The sequence below is a fragment of the Entelurus aequoreus genome, linkage group LG23 (genome assembly GCF_033978785.1).
Source record: "Entelurus aequoreus isolate RoL-2023_Sb linkage group LG23, RoL_Eaeq_v1.1, whole genome shotgun sequence".
Taxonomy (NCBI): Eukaryota; Metazoa; Chordata; class Actinopteri; order Syngnathiformes; family Syngnathidae; genus Entelurus; species Entelurus aequoreus.
This window is the reverse complement of record NC_084753.1, coordinates 44114423-44133380: the sequence shown is the minus strand read 5'-3', so window position 1 is coordinate 44133380 and position 18958 is coordinate 44114423. Positions and strand designations below refer to the sequence as shown.

Genomic DNA, 18958 nt, shown 5'->3' with positions numbered 1-18958 from the left:
TGACAGTTTTGGCCGTTTTGACATCTTGTGTTGATTTTTTGATGTGGTGATATCCAAAAAGAGTCATGATACGGGAAGGGAGAGGGCGCACCGTGCGGGGGCGTAATGTTGTAACAAATAATAAGGCTTTACTTTGCATTTTAATTAACGTGGGATTATTTTTTGTATTTAGAAATAATAGTACAAACTTTTTTTTTTCTTTTTTTTTTTTCTCCAACATTTGTGGCACTGGCGTGGCGCCCTTAGCATTTGCCTATACGGCCTATGCCACGGGCCGGCCCTGCAATTAGGAAATGTAGGCCTTACTTTCTTCAATTGACATTTATGTAGAAAACATTTTGCCTGGAGCATAATAATGTTGACAAACATTTCTATGTTACACTCCTTTATAATAATGTTGACAAACATTTCTATGTTACACTCCTTTTATAATAATGTTGACTAACATTTCTATGTTACACTCCTTTTATAATAATGTTGACAAATATTTCTATGTTACACTCCTTTATAATAATGTTGACAAACATTTCTATGTTACACTCCTTTTATAATAATGTTGACAAACATTTCTATGTTACACTCCTTTATAATAATGTTGACAAATATTTCTATGTTACAGTCCTTTATAATAATGTTGACAAACATTTCTATGTTACACTCCTTTATAATAATGTTGACAAATATTTCTATGTTACACTCCTTTATAATAATGTTGACAAATATTTCTATGTTACACTCCTTTATAATAATGTTGACAAACATTTCTATGTTACAGTCCTTTATAATAATGTTGACAAACATTTCTATGTTCCACTCCTTTATAATAATGTTGACAAACATTTCTATGTTACAGTCCTTTATAATAAAAAAATAATACCAAATGTGATCAACACGCTTTTTAAAGTAAATCGCAAGGAAGAACCACATTTGTAAAAAGGGCGCTTTTTTTTTAATTTTTTTAAATAAGTTGGGATGACGTCAGAAACCCCCGCACATGCGCACTGTGAAAGAACGCCGACTCGGTTGACGTCAAGATGGCATCCTCCTCGACAACAGAGGCCCTTTGGTAAATTTATTTCACAATTACTCGACATTTCCCCCCGCTATCGGCTGCAACAAAGAAGGCGTTTTTATAAAAAGTCGCGCTTGTCGTCGTCGTCGACTTTAATAACATGGCGACTGGAGCCCGCCGTGCTAGAGTAGGCCTCTGACGTCATCATTAGTGGACGGCTTCAAAGCCAGCGTTTTTTGCTACGATGAGACATAAAAACGCCACTTAGCCGCTCGCCCGCGGTGCGCGACTAAATAGGACTCGTTGATGCTGGCGTGGGGTCTGAGAGGAGAGTTTAAGACGAGCCAAGTACGCTAAGTGTGAGAATATAGCGGCGCATGCTAGGCTAGGCTAGGCTAGCTAGCTAACCTGACCTCGTCCTTAAGTAGTTTTAAAATGTTCCTAAGTAACAATTGTACCTTCTTAAAGGAGGAACATCCGGGCACTTAGCCAGTATTAACAACACTTATTGGTGAACTCACCTAAGTACCTTCTTAAAGGAGCAGTAGTGGAACATCCGGGCATTTAGCCAGTATTAACAACACTTATTGGTGAACTCACCTAAGTACCTTCTTAAAGGAGCAGTAGTGGAACATCCGGGCATTTTGCAGTAGTGGAACATCCGGGCATCCAGCCAGTATTAACAGCACTTAATGGTGAGTTACTCCAAGTAGACTTATTAGCTTCCATGAGGGAGCCTCGCTCTCGGACTTGACTGGGGGTGGTGGGGAGGGCGAAGATGTCGGAGCTGCCGCAGATGCCGCCGGAGCTCTGGGTGTCCGTGTTCAGCTACCTGAGCACGGAGGAGAAGCACGCCGTCCGCGGCTGCTGCCGAGCCCTGAAGAAGCTGGTGGACCACCCGTACCTGTGGAGGAGGTACACGGTGGTGCTGACGGACCTCCGCCGCTACACCTTCGGCTTCTGGGACACCCTGCGCCAGCGCAAGCTGACCCGGGTGGCGGTGCGCCACCTCCGGCGGAAGGAGTGGCGGCGGCTGGTCAAGTTCCTGCCGACGCTCACCGCCATCGTGTTCGTGGACGGCGGGCGGGTCTACAAGCAGAAGTACCTGGACCACCTGATGCAGTTCCCGGACATCAGGGACGTGGGCGTGCGGGACACCACCTGGACGGAGCCCATGCTGGGCCCCGGCCTGATCGCCCACCTGAAGGAGCGGCTGACGCACTTGAGCGTGTGCAACGTCAGCCTGCCGTGCACCGTGGCCTTCGTGGCGGCCGTGTCGCAGCTCGGCAACCTGCGCTACCTGCTCTTCCACCAGCAGGGCTACGGCCTGGACAAGGTGCGCCCCGTGCCCCGGGAAGACTTCCACCACATGATGGTGCGCCTAAAGAAGCTCAAACACCTCTCCTGGGGGATGCGGGGGGAGCCGCAGGAACCTCTGCCAGATGACTACCTGAGCCCCCCGGACCCTCGGCAACCAGGTAAACACCATCGTCATGTGGTCACGTGCGGGGGAGCTTTCCATTGACCCACCTTCCTCAGGCTCCCAGTACGGCGGGCCGGCCCTGACCACCTTGGAGCTGGTGGACTACCCCGAGACCATCCTGCCCGAGACGGCCCTCTGGAGCCTGACCTCGCTGCGCTCGCTGACGGTGCGCTACAGGTACATCCGAGATGGTGTGGACTGTCGCCTGACCTCCTGGCTGACTCCCCTCAAGAACCTGGAGTCTCTCAGCATCATCGGTGAGTTTTTACCAGAAGGTAACTGTTGTTAACGCACTTTTTGGGTCTTTTTACGCATTGAAATCAAAAAGGGGGCGCGGAATTATTTTTTTTACTGCCCAGTTTGCTTACCGCCGGTGTTTTGTTTAGTTTATATTTGCCGTTAATTACTTGGTCGTAAATTGAGATCCGCCGAGAGTTTTATCAACGACAAATACCGCCTCAGTTTGACAACTTTAGCGCGAGGGGCTGTCAAAAGAAAGAATTGATGGTAAACACTAAGGTGAGTGGAAAGTGTCGTTATTTCGGATGACGTGTATGTTGAGTAAGAAGGACCATCAAGACAGAATGGGAATATTATCAAGTTTTACTAAAGCTTTAGGAGACCAGTCTTACAGTGCGTGAATAGCAGCATCTAGAAGCCGTCTAATAACCAATCGGAAAGAGACCGCTTATTTAGTACTAAAACAACTACCACCCCGGTGCCCAATACACATTCCAACGCCTTCAAGGTAAAGCACAAGAGTTTACTTGCGCACATAAGAGAGAAGCTGTTTTTTTTTCTTTAAAACTCTCATTGCTCAAAACATAATATTGAATCAAAATCTATGTTTTAATGAATTATTGACCTATCCAAAGCTCCCATTACTTCACATCAAATATTCCACTTTGAAAAATATTTTTTGTGCAAGATTTTGCATACCGTATTTCCTTGAATTGCCGCCGGGTGTATAGTATGCGCCTGCCTAGAATTACTGCCGGTTTCAAACTCGTTTCGCAAAATAATTAGCGCATGCTTAGCATTACCGCCGGCTCAGGATTAACGCCGGGTCAAACTCGTTTCGCAAAATAACTAGCGCATGCTTAGCATTACCGCCGGCTCAGGATTAACGCCGGGTAAAACTCGTTTCACAAAATATTATTTTTATTAGCGCATGTCTAGAATTTCCACCGGGTCAAACTCGTTTGGCAAAATAATTAGCATATGCCTCGATTTCCGCCGGGTCAAACTCGTCACGTCACGAGTGACACTTCACCTGTCATCATTTCCACAATGGAGGAGGCTGATTTCAATCATTTGAAATCGCATAAAGGGAAGAAGATTATGAGCTATTCAGTAGGATTTAAGGTCCAAGCTATTGAATATGCTAAAAAGAACAGTAAGCAGCTATGTTTTATTAATATACCGTAGCTGCGTGTGTCAAATATGAGTCATTAAATGACTCCCGCCTCCTGGTGGTAGAGGGCGCTAGTGATCCTTCTTGCGACTACTCGGCTGCAGAAGAAGTGACAACAAGCAGCAACAGCTTTAGCATTGATCGTTTGTTTTTTCCTCTCGCTTGCACTTTCAACATGGAGGATTACATATCTAAAATAAAACCGTTTTCTAAACTGGTCTTTCAATCGAAGCAGTAGGTAATAATTAAAGGAATATCTCCATCGAGACAGAGAGACTTTTAAAACTAAAGAAAGATAAGGAAGACTTCTATAAACAAGTTATCGATGCTTTTGGTCAGAAGGAGCTGCGCATGGACTTCATTTATAAGTAAAGGTAAGACCATAATAGTTTTTTTTATTAAATGTGCTTTTCATGATGGTATCCTTACATCACACTCAAATTTATAAGCGCAGGCCTAAATTTACCGCATGCCTTTGGTAAGTGCCGGAGTGAGAAGAGGGTTTTAAAATAATTAGCGCATGCTTGCCTTTACCGCATGCCTTTGGTAAGCGCCGGAGTGAGAAGAGGTTTTAAATTAATTACCGCCCCGGCGCCAATTCAAGGAAATACGGTATTTTGTGTGTTTGCCATTAAAAAAAAAAACATAGTTTTCTTACTTGGTCGTAAATTTTGATTGGCCAAGAGTTTTATCAAGGACAAAAACTGCCTCAGTTTGACAACTTTAGCGCGAGGGGCTGTCAAAAGAAAGACTCGATGGTGAGTGGAAAGTGTCGTCGTGTTCCTTTCATCTGGAGCCAGTAGATGTTTAAAGAGGACACAATGTACCGTAATTTCCGGACTATAAGCCGCTACTTTTCCCCCTCGTTCTGGTCCCTGCGGCTTATACAAGGGTGCGGCTTATATACGGCCTGTTCTTCTCCGACACCGACGAAGAGGGTTTCGGTGGTTTTAGTACGCAGGAGGAAGACGATGACACAATGATTAAAAGACTGACTTTTCATATACCGGTAGGCTGGTTATTTTGATAACGTACAGGCGAGCACTTTGTAGTACTTTGCAGCGTTGTATTATTTGTACTCTGCACGAATGCTGTTCGCCATGTCAAAGATGTGAAAGTTTGATTGAATGATTGAAAGATTTATTGTTAATAAATGGGACGCTTTGCGTTCCCAAACAGTCATCTCTGTCCCGACAATCCCCTCCGTGGTAGCAGGAACCCCTATATACTACGCTAATTACACATCAAAACCCTGCGGCTTATAGTCGGGTGCGGCTTATATATGGACAAATCTGTATTTTCCCCTAAATTTAGCTGGTGCGGCTTATAGTCAGGTGCGGCTTATATATGGAGCAATCTGTATTTTCCCCTCAATTTAGCTGGTGCGGCTTATAGTCAGGTGCGGCTTATATATGGAGCAATCTGTATTTTCCCCTCAATTTAGCTGGTGCGGCTTATAGTCAGGTGCGGCTATAGTCCGGAAATTACGGTATACACTTGAAATCAGAAGTATTGTCCAAAGTACCTACCCAGGTTCAAGTCCCAGGATGGAGCTTATCTCAGCTGCATTCGGGCGGAAGGCGGGGTACACCCTGGACAAGTTGCCACCTCATCACAGGGTCAACACCGATAAACAGACAACATTCACACACTAGGGCCAATTATTTTCAACTTTTTATCTCATAATTTTTACTTTTTATCTCGTAATTTAGACATTATCTATCTCATTATATTTGTGACGTTTTGTCATAATTTAGACTTTTTATTAGAGATGTCCGATAATATCGGCCTGCCGATATATGCGTTAAAATGTAATATCGGAAATTATCGGTATCGGTTTTTTTATTATCGGTATCGTTTTTTTGTTTTGTTTTTTTTTTGTTTTTTTTTAATTAAATCCACATAAAAAACACAAGATACACTTACAATTAGTGCACCAAGCCAAAAAACCTCCCTCCCCCATTTACACTCATTCACACAAAAGGGTTGTTTCTCTCTGTTATCAATATTCTGCTTCCTACATTATATATCAATATATATCAATACAGTCTGCACGGGATACAGTCCGTAAGCACACATGATTGTGCGTGCTGCTGCTCCACTAATAGTACTAACCTTTAACACTTCATTTTACTCATTTTCATTCATTACTAGTTTCTATGTAGCTGTTTTTATATTGTTATACTTTCTTTTTTATTCAAGAAATTTTTTTTAATTTATTTATCTTATTTTACTAATTTTTTAAAAAAGTACCTTATCTTCACCATACCTGGTTGTCCAAATTAGGCATAATAATGTGTTAATTCCACGACTGCATATATCGGTTGATATCGGTAATTAAAGAGTTGGACAATATCGGATATCGGCAAAAAGCCATTATCGGACATCCCTCATTGTATCTCATTATTTCAACATTTTATCTCATATTTGTGACTTTTTATGTCATAATTTTGACCTTTTATCTTATAATTCCAAGATTTTAACTCATATTTTCGACTTTTTATGTCATAATTTCAACTATTTCATAATTTTGTCATTTTATTTCATATTTTTGACATTTTATCTCATGATTTAGACTAAGGATGTCCGATAATGGCTTTTTGCAGATATCCGATATTCCGATATAGTCCAACTCTTTAATTACCGATACCGATATCAACCGATACCGATATCAACCGATATATGCAGTGGTGGAATGAACATATTATTATGCCTAATTTGGACAACCAGGTATGGTGAAGATAAGGTACTTTTTAAAAAAAATAACAAAATAAGATAAATAAATTAAAAACATTTTCTTAAATAAAAAAGAAAGTAAAACAATATAAAAACAGTTACATAGAAACTAGTAATGAATGAAAATGAGTAAAATGAAGTGTTAAAGGTTAGTACTATTAGTGGAGCAGCAGCACGCACAATCATGTGTGCTTACGGACTGTATCCCTTGCAGACTGTATTGATATATATTGATATATAATGTAGGAAGCAGAATATTAATAACAGAAAGAAACAACCCTTTTGTGTGAATGAGTGTAAATGGGGGGAGGGAGGTTTTTTGGCTTGGTGCACTAATTGTAAGTGTATCTTGTGTTTTTTATGTGGATTTAATTAAAAAAAACACCAAAAAAAACGATACAGATAATAAAAAAAACGATACAGATAATTTCCGATATTACATTTTAACGCATTCATCACCCTTTATGTCATCATTTCGAGTAGTTATTTCATGATTTAGATTTTTAATTGATAATTTCAACATTTGATTTCATATTTTGGACTCTTATCTCGGGCATCACGGTGGCACAGGGGTTAGTTAGTGCATGGGACTTTGTCTCAGTGTTTAAAACAAACAAAAAAAAAGCCATTAAACTTGAAGCACTTCCTGTTAGCGGACGTGTTTGGAAAAGTGTTTCCTCAAATTGCCGCAATGGTGACATCCACAACTGCCACAACACATTCATTTACCATCATTCAAATATTACAGTTATAATATAATCAAAACAAATGTCCAAAAAATGACACCTTAATCGCCGAATTAAAGTTGTGTGACTACAAACGTAAGCAATGTCAACATGGTAGATTTAAGCATATAATAAACAACACATGTAGACACACATTTTTGGGAACGATTCCTGGTGAAGGTTTGATTCAGAATAGATTTTCAGCTTTCAATCAATTTTCTAAAAAACATGGATTAAAAATCAGGATGATTAAGAATCGGGATTCGGGTGTATATCGATTTTTATTTTTTTGTGCACCCCTAATATTCAAAAGGTGTTTGGGGACCTAACGATCCGATTCCTGGTGTGAATATTCGATTCAGAATCGATTTGCAATATTAATTATGAAACAATTTAGAATCGGGATGAATAAGAATCGGGATTCGGATGTGAATCGATTTCTTTTTTGTGGTGCCTATTCATACTGATACTGCCCCTATAACTACTTGGTATCGGACTGATACCCACATTTGTAATTCGAGGTGTGAATCTTTGAACACTAATGTCTCGATTCGATTCCTGGGGTGAAGATTCGATTCAGAGTCGATTTTCAGCTTGCAATGGATTTCCTAAAAAACATGAATAGATTAGGAATCGGGATTCGGATGTGAATCTTTTTTTTTTTTGGGCACACCCCTAATACATTCAATAAGGTGAGATTGTTTGGGTACCTAACGATTCGATTCGATTCAGAATGGATTTTCAATTTGTAATCGCTTTGTAAGAATGTCATTGATAAGAATCGGGATTCGGATGTGAATAAAAATGTTAAGTGTGTGTGTATATTCATGACTGATACTGCCCCTATAACTACATGGTATCAGACCGATACCCACATTTGTAATTTGAGGTGTGAATCTTTGAACACTGATGTCTCGATTCGATTCCTGGTAAAGGAATCGAATCTTTCAATCGATTTGTAAAAAAACATGAATAGATTAAGAATCAGGATGAATAAGAATCGGGATTCGGATGTATATCGATTTTTATTTTTTTGTGCACCCCTAATATTCAAAAGGTGTTTGGGGACCTAACGATCCGATTCCTGGTGTGAATATTCGATTCAGAATCGATTTGCAATATTAAAAATGAAACAATTTAGAATCGGGATGAATAAGAATCGGGATTCGGATGTGAATCGATTTTTTTTTTGGTGTGCCTATTCATACTGATACTGCCCCTATAACTACTTGGTATCAGACCGATACCCACATTTGTAATTCGAGGTGTGAATCTTTGAACACTAATGTCTCGATTCGATTCCTGGGGTGAAGATTCGATTCAGAGTCGATTTTCAGCTTTCAATTGATTTTCTAAAAAACATGAATAGATTAGGAATCGGGATTCGGATGTGAATCGATTATTTTTTTTGGCGCACCCCTAATACATTCAATAAGGTGAGATTGTTTGGGCACCTTTCGATTCGATTCGATTCAAAATGGATTTTCAATTTGTAATCGCTTTGTAAGAATGTAATTGATAAGAATCGGGATTCGGATGTGAGTAAAAATGTTTAGTGTGTGTGCATATTCATACTGATACTGCCCCTATAACTACATGGTATCAGACCGATACCCACATTTGTAATTCGAGGTGTGAATCTTTGAACACTGATGTCTTGATTCGATTCCTGGTGAAGGTTTGATTCAGAATTGATTTTCAGCTTTCAATCGATTTGTAAAAAAACATGAATAGATTAAGAATCAGGATGAATAAGAATCGGGATTCGGATGTATATCGATTTTTATTTTTTTGTGCACCCCTAATATTCAAAAGGGGTGTGATTGTTTTGGGACCTAACGATCCGATTCCTGGTGTGAATATTCGATTCAGAATCGATTTGCAATATTAATTATGAAACAATTTAGAATCGGGATGAATAAGAATCGGGATTCGGATGTGAATCGATTTTTTTTGGGGGGTGCCTATTCATACCGATACTGCCCCTATAACTACTTGGTATAGGACTGATACCCACATTTGTAATTCGAGGTGTGAATCTTTGAACACTAATGTCTCGATTCGATTCCTGGGGTGAAGATTCGATTCAGAGTCGATTTTCAGCTTTCAATTGATTTTCTAAAAAACATGACTGGATTAGGAATCGGGATTCGGATGTGAATCGGTTTTTTTGGGGGGCGCACCCCTAATACATTCAATAAGGTGAGATTGTTTGGGCACCTAACGATCCGATTCCTGGTGTGAATATTCGATTCAGAATCGATTTGCAATATTAATTATGAAACAATTTAGAATCGGGATGAATAAGAATCGGGATTCGGATGTGAATCGATTTTTTTTTGGGGGTGCCTATTCATACCGATACTGCCCCTATAACTACTTGGTATAGGACTGATACCCACATTTGTAATTCGAGGTGTGAATCTTTGAACACTAATGTCTCGATTCGATTCCTGGGGTGAAGATTCGATTCAGAGTCGATTTTCAGCTTGCAATTGATTTTCTAAAAAACATGAATATATTAGGAATCGGGATTCGGATGTGAATCTTTTTTTTTTTTGGGCACACCCCTAATACATTCAATAAGGTGAGATTGTTTGGGGACCTAACGATTCGATTCGATTCAGAATGGATTTTCAATTTGTAATCGCTTTGTAAGAATGTCATTGATAAGAATCGGGATTCGGATGTGAATAAAAATGTTTAGTGTGTGTGCATATTCATGACTGATACTGCCCCTATAACTACATGGTATCAGACCGATACCCACATTTGTAATTTGAGGTGTGAATCTTTGAACACTGATGTCTCGATTCGATTCCTGGTGAAGGAATCGAATCTTTCAATCGATTTGTAAAAAAACATGAATAGATTAAGAATCAGGATGAATAAGAATCGGGATTCGGATGTGAATCGATTTTTTTTTTTGTGCACCCCTAATATTCAAAAGGTGTTTGGGGACCTAACGATCCGATTCCTGGTGTGAATATTCGATTCAGAATCGATTTGCAATATTAATTATGAAACAATTTAGAATCGGGATGAATAAGAATCGGGATTCGGATGTGAATCGATTTCTTTTTTGTGGTGCCTATTCATACTGATACTGCCCCTATAACTACTTGGTATCGGACTGATACCCACATTTGTAATTCGAGGTGTGAATCTTTGAACACTAATGTCTCGATTTGATTCCTGGGGTGAAGATTCGATTCAGAGTCGATTTTCAGCTTGCAATTGATCTTCTAAAAAACATGAATAGATTAGGAATCGGGATTCGGATGTGAATCTTTTTTTTTTTTGGGCACACCCCTAATACATTCAATAAGGTGAGATTGTTTGGGTACCTAACGATTCGATTCGATTCAGAATGGATTTTCAATTTGTAATCGCTTTGTAAGAATGTCATTGATAAGAATCGGGATTCGGATGTGAATAAAAATGTTAAGTGTGTGTGTATATTCATGACTGATACTGCCCCTATAACTACATGGTATCAGACCGATACCCACATTTGTAATTTGAGGTGTGAATCTTTGAACACTGATGTCTCGATTCGATTCCTGGTAAAGGAATCGAATCTTTCAATCGATTTGTAAAAAAACATGAATAGATTAAGAATCAGGATGAATAAGAATCGGGATTCGGATGTATATCGATTTTTATTTTTTTGTGCACCCCTAATATTCAAAAGGTGTTTGGGGACCTAACGATCCGATTCCTGGTGTGAATATTCGATTCAGAATCGATTTGCAATATTAAAAATGAAACAATTTAGAATCGGGATGAATAAGAATCGGGATTCGGATGTGAATCGATTTTTTTTTTGGTGTGCCTATTCATACTGATACTGCCCCTATAACTACTTGGTATCAGACCGATACCCACATTTGTAATTCGAGGTGTGAATCTTTGAACACTAATGTCTCGATTCGATTCCTGGGGTGAAGATTCGATTCAGAGTCGATTTTCAGCTTTCAATTGATTTTCTAAAAAACATGAATAGATTAGGAATCGGGATTCGGATGTGAATCGATTATTTTTTTTGGCGCACCCCTAATACATTCAATAAGGTGAGATTGTTTGGGCACCTTTCGATTCGATTCGATTCAGAATGGATTTTCAATTTGTAATCGCTTTGTAAGAATGTAATTGATAAGAATCGGGATTCGGATGTGAGTAAAAATGTTTAGTGTGTGTGCATATTCATACTGATACTGCCCCTATAACTACATGGTATCAGACCGATACCCACATTTGTAATTCGAGGTGTGAATCTTTGAACACTGATGTCTTGATTCGATTCCTGGTGAAGGTTTGATTCAGAATTGATTTTCAGCTTTCAATCGATTTGTAAAAAAACATGAATAGATTAAGAATCAGGATGAATAAGAATCGGGATTCGGATGTATATCGATTTTTATTTTTTTGTGCACCCCTAATATTCAAAAGGGGTGTGATTGTTTTGGGACCTAACGATCCGATTCCTGGTGTGAATATTCGATTCAGAATCGATTTGCAATATTAATTATGAAACAATTTAGAATCGGGATGAATAAGAATCGGGATTCGGATGTGAATCGATTTTTTTTGGGGGGTGCCTATTCATACCGATACTGCCCCTATAACTACTTGGTATCGGACTGATACCCACATTTGTAATTCGAGGTGTGAATCTTTGAACACTAATGTCTCGATTCGATTCCTGGGGTGAAGATTCGATTCAGAGTCGATTTTCAGCTTGCAATTGATTTTCTAAAAAACATGAATAGATTAGGAATCGGGATTCGGATGTGAATCTTTTTTTTTTTTGGGCACACCCCTAATACATTCAATAAGGTGAGATTGTTTGGGGACCTAACGATTCGATTCGATTCAGAATGGATTTTCAATTTGTAATCGCTTTGTAAGAATGTCATTGATAAGAATCGGGATTCGGATGTGAATAAAAATGTTTAGTGTGTGTGCATATTCATACTGATACTGCCCCTATAACTACATGGTATCAGACCGATACCCACATTTGTAATTTGAGGTGTGAATCTTTGAACACTGATGTCTCGATTCGATTCCTGGTAAAGGAATCGAATCTTTCAATCGATTTGTAAAAAAACATGAATAGATTAAGAATCAGGATGAATAAGAATCGGGATTCGGATGTGATTCGATTTTTATTTTTTTGTGCACCCCTAATATTCAAAAGGTGTTTGGGGACCTAACGATCCGATTCCTGGTGTGAATATTCGATTCAGAATCGATTTGCAATATTAATTATGAAAAAATTTAGAATCGGGATGAATAAGAATCGGGATTCGGATGTGAATCGATTTTTTATTTGGTGTGCCAATTCATACTGATACTGCCCCTATAACTACTTGGTATCGGACCGATACCCACATTTGTAATTCGAGGTGTGAATCTTTTAACACTAATGTCTCGATTCGATTCCTGGGGTGAAGATTCGATTCAGAGTCGATTTTCAGCTTTCAATTGATTTTCTAAAAAACATGAATAGATTAGGAATCGGGATTCGGATGTGAATCCGTTTTTTTTTGCCGCACCCCTAATACATTCAATAAGGTGAGATTGTTTGGGCATCTAACGATTCGATTCCATTCCTCTGGTAATGATTCGATTCAGAATGGATTTTCAATTTGTAATCGCTTTGTAAGAATGTAATTGATAAGAATCGGGATTCGGATGTGAGTAAAAATGTTTAGTGTGTGTGCATATTCATGACTGATACTGCCCCTATAACTACATGGTATCAGACCGATACCCACATTTGTAATTCGAGGTGTGAATCTTTGAACACTAATGTCTCGATTCGTTTCCTGGGGTGAAGATTCGATTCAGAATCAATTTTCAGCTTTCAAACGTTTTCCTAAAAAACGTGAATAGAATAAGAATCGGGATTCGGATGTGAATCGATTTTTTTTTTTGGGTGCCTATTCATACTGATACTGCCCCTATAACTTCTTGGTATCAGACCGATACCCACATTTGTAATTTGAGGTGTGAATCTTTGAACACTAATGTCTCGATTCGATTCCTGGGGTGAAGATTCGATTCAGAGTCGATTTTCAGCTTACAAACGTTTTCCTAAAAAACGTGAATAGAATAGGAATCGGGATTCGGATGTATATCGATTTTTATTTTTTTGTGCACCCCTAATATTCAAAAGGTGTTTGGGGACCTAACGATCCGATTCCTGGTGTGAATATTCGATTCAGAATCGATTTGCAATATTAATTATGAAACAATTTAGAATCGGGATGAATAAGAATCGGGATTCGGATGTGAATCGATTTTTTTTTTGGGTGCCTATTCATACTGATACTGCCCCTATAACTACTTGGTATCAGACCGATACCCACATTTGTAATTCGAAGTGTGAATCTTTGAACACTGATGTCTCGATTCGATTCCTGGGGTGAAGATTCGATTCAGAGTCGATTTTCAGCTTCCAATTGATTTTCTAAAAAACATGACTAGATTAGGAATCGGGATTCGGATGTGAATCGATTATTTTTTTTTGGGCACACCCCTAATACATTCAATAAGGTGAGATTGTTTGGGCACCTAACGATTCGATCCCATTCCTCTGGTAATGATTCGATTCAGAATGGATTTTCAATTTGTAATCGCTTTGTAAGAATGTAATTGATAAGAATCGGGATTCGGATGTGAGTAAAAATGTTTAGTGTGTGTGCATATTCATGACTGATACTGCCCCTATAACTACATGGTATCAGACCGATACCCACATTTGTAATTTGAGGTGTGAATCTTTGAACACTGATGTCTCGATTCGATTCCTGGTGAAGGAATCGAATCTTTCAATCGATTTGTAAAAAAACATGAATAGATTAAGAATCAGGATGAATAAGAATCGGGATTCGGATGTGAATCGATTTTTTTTTTTGTGCACCCCTAATATTCAAAAGGTGTTTGGGGACCTAACGATCCGATTCCTGGTGTGAATATTCGATTCAGAATCGATTTGCAATATTAATTATGAAACAATTTAGAATCGGGATGAATAAGAATCGGGATTCGGATGTGAATCGATTTCTTTTTTGTGGTGCCTATTCATACTGATACTGCCCCTATAACTACTTGGTATCAGACCGATACCCACATTTGTAATTCGAGGTGTGAATCTTTGAACACTAATGTCTCGATTCGATTCCTGGGGTGAAGATTCGATTCAGAGTCGATTTTCAGCTTTCAATTGATTTTCTAAAAAAACATGAATAGATTAGGAATCGGGATTCGGATGTGAATCGATTATTTTTTTTGGCGCACCCCTAATACATTCAATAAGGTGAGATTGTTTGGCACCTAACGATTCGATTCGATTCAATTCAGAATGGATTTTCAATTTGTAATCGCTCTGTAAGAATGTAATTGATAAGAATCGGGATTCGGATGTGAGTAAAAATGTTTAGTGTGTGTGCATATTCATACTGATACTGCCCCTGTAACTACATGGTATCAGACCGATACCCACATTTGTAATTCGAGGTGTGAGTCTTTGAACACTGATGTCTTGATTCGATTCCTGGTGAAGGTTTGATTCAGAATTGATTTTCAGCTTTCAATCGATTTGTAAAAAAACATGAATAGATTAAGAATCAGGATGAATAAGAATCGGGATTCGGATGTATATCGATTTTTATTTTTTTGTGCACCCCTAATATTCAAAAGGGGTGTGATTGTTTTGGGACCTAACGATCCGATTCCTGGTGTGAATATTCGATTCAGAATCGATTTGCAATATTAATTATGAAACAATTTAGAATCGGGATGAATAAGAATCGGGATTCGGATGTGAATCGATTTTTTTTGGGGGGTGCCTATTCATACCGATACTACCCCTATAACTACTTGGTATCGCACTGATACCCACATTTGTAATTCGAGGTGTGAATCTTTGAACACTAATGTCTCGATTCGATTCCTGGGGTGAAGATTCGATTCAGAGTCGATTTTCAGCTTTCAATTGATTTTCTAAAAAACATGACTAGATTAGGAATCGGGATTCGGATGTGAATCGGTTTTTTTGGGGGGCGCACCCCTAATACATTCAATAAGGTGAGATTGTTTGGGTACCTAACGATTCGATTCGATTCAGAATGGATTTTCAATTTGTAATCGCTTTGTAAGAATGTAATTGATAAGAATCGGGATTCGGGTGCGAATAAAAATGTTTAGTGTGTGTGCATATTCATGACTGATACTGCCCCTATAACTACATGGTATCAGACCGATACCCACATTTGTAATTTGAGGTGTGAATCTTTGAACACTAATGTCTCGATTCGATTCCTGGGGTGAAGATTCGATTCAGAATCAATTTTCAGCTTTCAAACGTTTTCCTAAAAAACGTGAATAGAATAAGAATCGGGATTCGGATGTGAATCGATTTATTTTTTTGGTGTGCCTATTCATACTGATACTGCCCCTATAACTACTTGGTATCGGACTGATACCCACATTTGTAATTCGAGGTGTGAATCTTTGAACACTAATGTCTCGATTTGATTCCTGGAGTGAAGATTCGATTCAGAGTCGATTTTCAACATTCAATTGAGTTTCTAAAAAACATGAATAGATTAGGAATCGAGATACGGATGTGAATCGATTTTTTTTTTGTGCACCCCTAATATTCAAAAGGTGTTTGGGGACCTAACCATTCCATTTGAGACACTTGTGATTTAGGGCTATATAAATAAACATTGATTGATTGATTGATTGATTCCTGGGGTGAATTTGATTCAAAATCGATTTGCAATATTCAGTTGATTTCTAAACAATTTAGAATCGGTACCCTTGATTCGATTCCTGGGGTGAAGATTCGATTCAGAATCAATTTTCAGCTTTCAAACGTTTTCCTAAAAAACGTGAATAGAAAAGGAATCGGGATTCGGATGTGAATCCGTTTTTTTTTGGCGCACCCCTAATACATTCCATAAGGTGAGATTGTTTGGCACCTCACAATCTGATTTGATTCAGACACTAAAGTATCGATTCCTGGGGTGACGATTCAAATCAGAATCAATTCTGGCAAAGTAATACGAATGAATGGATCCACGAAGAAGAAGAATGTGGGTGTTTGTGGTGTCAGCCAAAAGTAGAAATACCGGAGTCCTCCTGGCGCTGACGTTTGTGCGTCCCCCCCCCCGCCCCCCTGCTCCGAGACAGGTGGGAACTCCCTGGCCGTCTACACCACCACCATCCCTGCCAGCGTGACCAGCCTGACTCTGCGCGTGGCCATCACTCTCAAGGACCTGGACTCCATCGCCCCCAAGGTCCTGTCCCTGGAGCACCTGGACATCGAGCAGAACCGCTCCAGTGGCAGCCTGTGTCGCCGCATCCCCATGCTGTTCCCCCAGCTCAGGACTCTGCGCATCAGGTGAAGCACACCCTCCCCCGTTCGGGTCTTCCTCCATCGCCCGCTGAGCGCCGCGCTCTCTCGCCTCGCAGGTTCTTCCGCCGGGAGCCGGAGAAGGACCTGCTGAGCCTCCACCGCCTGCGGCACCTGGAGCGGCTGGAGCTGCTGGTGGAGCGCTCCTTCATCCTGAGGGACTACCTGAACGGACACCCCTGGCCCAGCCCCACCGTGCAGGGGCTCATCAACCAGCTGCGGGGGATGTCGGCCAACAGGATCACCGTGGTCACCGCCATGCGCCAGAGAAACCCCCTGAGGGAGTGCAACTGCGTGTGGGAGGGAGACCGATGAGTACTCCTCTTTTCTCCCGTTTAGGACTTTGACGTAGCTGCGTTCCCGCTCTAGTTTATTTCTATCTTACCATTTTCCTTTCAAACCTTTTGGACGATTGATCGTAATCATCGATAGCTAATGCTAGGCTACATGCTAAATGAGCCTTTAGCCGCAAAAGCATTACATAAAAAGTACTCGGTACTTGTGGACCGGATGAAGATTGTACAGCACTTTGAGTTTCTGGAAAGGGGCGGCAAATAAGTTCTAATGAAAAATTGGATGGAAATGCTGCCAGTTAGCATGCTAGCGTTGGCTAACGACAAAAAAACAACTGCGTGTGGGAGGGCGACTGATAAGTACTCCTCTTTTCTCCCATTCAGGACTTTCATGAACTGTACTATTGCTGCGTTCCCGCTCTAGTTTATTTCTATCTTACTATTTTCCTTTCAAACCTTTTGGACGATTGATCGTAATCATTGATAGCTAATGCTAGGCTACATGCTAAATGAGCCTTCAGCCGCAAAAGCATTACATAAAAAGTACTCGGTACTTGTGGACCGGATGAAGATTGTACAGCACTTTGGGTTTCTGGAAAGAGGCGGCAAATAAATTCTGACGAAAAAGATTGGGTGAAAAATTGGATGGAAATGCTGCCCGTTAGCATGCTAGCGTCGGTTAACGACCAAAAAAACAGACTGGCGATACCAGCAAGAACGCTAACGTTATCATGCCAACTTTTTAGCTAATTGTGTACCCTCAGTACTGTTTACTGTTAGCATGCTAATGTTATTTCGTAGCAAATTTTACAGCCATACACCTCAGAGCTCTAACTTTGTGCTTGAAACGTTAACTGTTGGCATGCGAATGTTATGCTAACATTTTAGCTGTATGTTAATATTTTCCTTTCAACCGATTTTGGACGATTGATCGTAATCATCGATAGCTTATGCTAGGCTCCATGCTAAATGAGCCTTTAGCCGCAAAAGCAGTACATAATAAGTACTCGGTACTTATGAACCAACAATGAAGATTGCACAGCACTTCGGGTTTCTGGAAGAAGGCGCCAAATAAATTCCGATTAAAAAAAATTTGGGGGGGAAATTGGATGGAAATGCTGCCAGTTAGCATGCTAGTCAAATAGCGTCGGTTAACGACAAAACAACAGACTCGCCAAATGAGCAACAGTTTCACTTCTGACGCGATACCAGCAACAATGCTAATGTTATCATGCCAACTTTTTAGCTAACTGTGTAGCCTCAGGACCGTTTACTTCCTGCTTGACGCAAAAACTGTTAGCATGCTAATGTTAAAATGCTAACTTTTTAGGTAATTGTGTACCCTCAGTACTATTTACTTCGTACTTGACACAATAACTGTTAGCATGCTAATGTTAAAATGCTAACTTTTTTAGCAAATTTTACAGCTATATACCTCAGAGCTTTATAACTTTGTGCTTGACACATTAACTGTTGACATGCTAATCTTTTAGCAAATTTTGTAGCTGTACACCCTCAGTACTATTGACTTTATTTGAGACAACAACTGTTAGCATGCTAATGTTACAATGCTAACTTTTAAAGCCATACACCTCAGAGCTCTATAACTGTGCTTGACACGTTAGCTGTGAGCATGCTAATGTTATCATGCAAACTTTTTCGCTAATTGTGTACCCTCAGTACTATTTACTTCGTACTTGACACAATAACTGTTAGCATGCTAATGTTAAAATGCTAACTTTTTTTAGCAAATTTTACAGCCATATACCTCAGAGCTTTATAACTTTGTGCTTGACACATTAACTGTTGGCATGCTAATGTTATCATGCTAACCTTTTTAGCAAATTTTGCAACCGTACATCTTC

The 18958-nt window shown here is 39.7% G+C and overlaps 2 protein-coding genes across 2 annotated transcripts in view; one reads left to right on the top strand and one right to left on the bottom strand.

Moving 5' to 3' along the window:
* The window catches only part of LOC133640510 (polyubiquitin-B-like), a 36386-nt gene extending 36270 nt beyond the window's left edge, over positions 1 to 116 (bottom strand). Inside the window, exon 1 of the mRNA XM_062033973.1 lies at positions 1 to 116. This exon is cut by the window's left edge and continues 55 nt beyond it. Coding sequence (XP_061889957.1) covers positions 1 to 24 — 24 coding nt within the window. The 5' untranslated portion in view covers positions 25 to 116.
* LOC133640508 (uncharacterized) overlaps positions 1 to 18132 on the top strand; it is an 18521-nt gene extending 389 nt beyond the window's left edge. Inside the window, exons 1-4 of the mRNA XM_062033970.1 lie at positions 1 to 2490; positions 2552 to 2752; positions 16578 to 16788; positions 16860 to 18132. The exon at positions 1 to 2490 is cut by the window's left edge and continues 389 nt beyond it. Coding sequence (XP_061889954.1) covers positions 1791 to 2490; positions 2552 to 2752; positions 16578 to 16788; positions 16860 to 17115 — 1368 coding nt within the window. The 5' untranslated portion in view covers positions 1 to 1790 and the 3' untranslated portion in view covers positions 17116 to 18132. The remainder of the gene's footprint in view (positions 2491 to 2551; positions 2753 to 16577; positions 16789 to 16859) is intronic.
* The last annotated feature ends 826 nt before the right edge of the window (positions 18133 to 18958 follow it).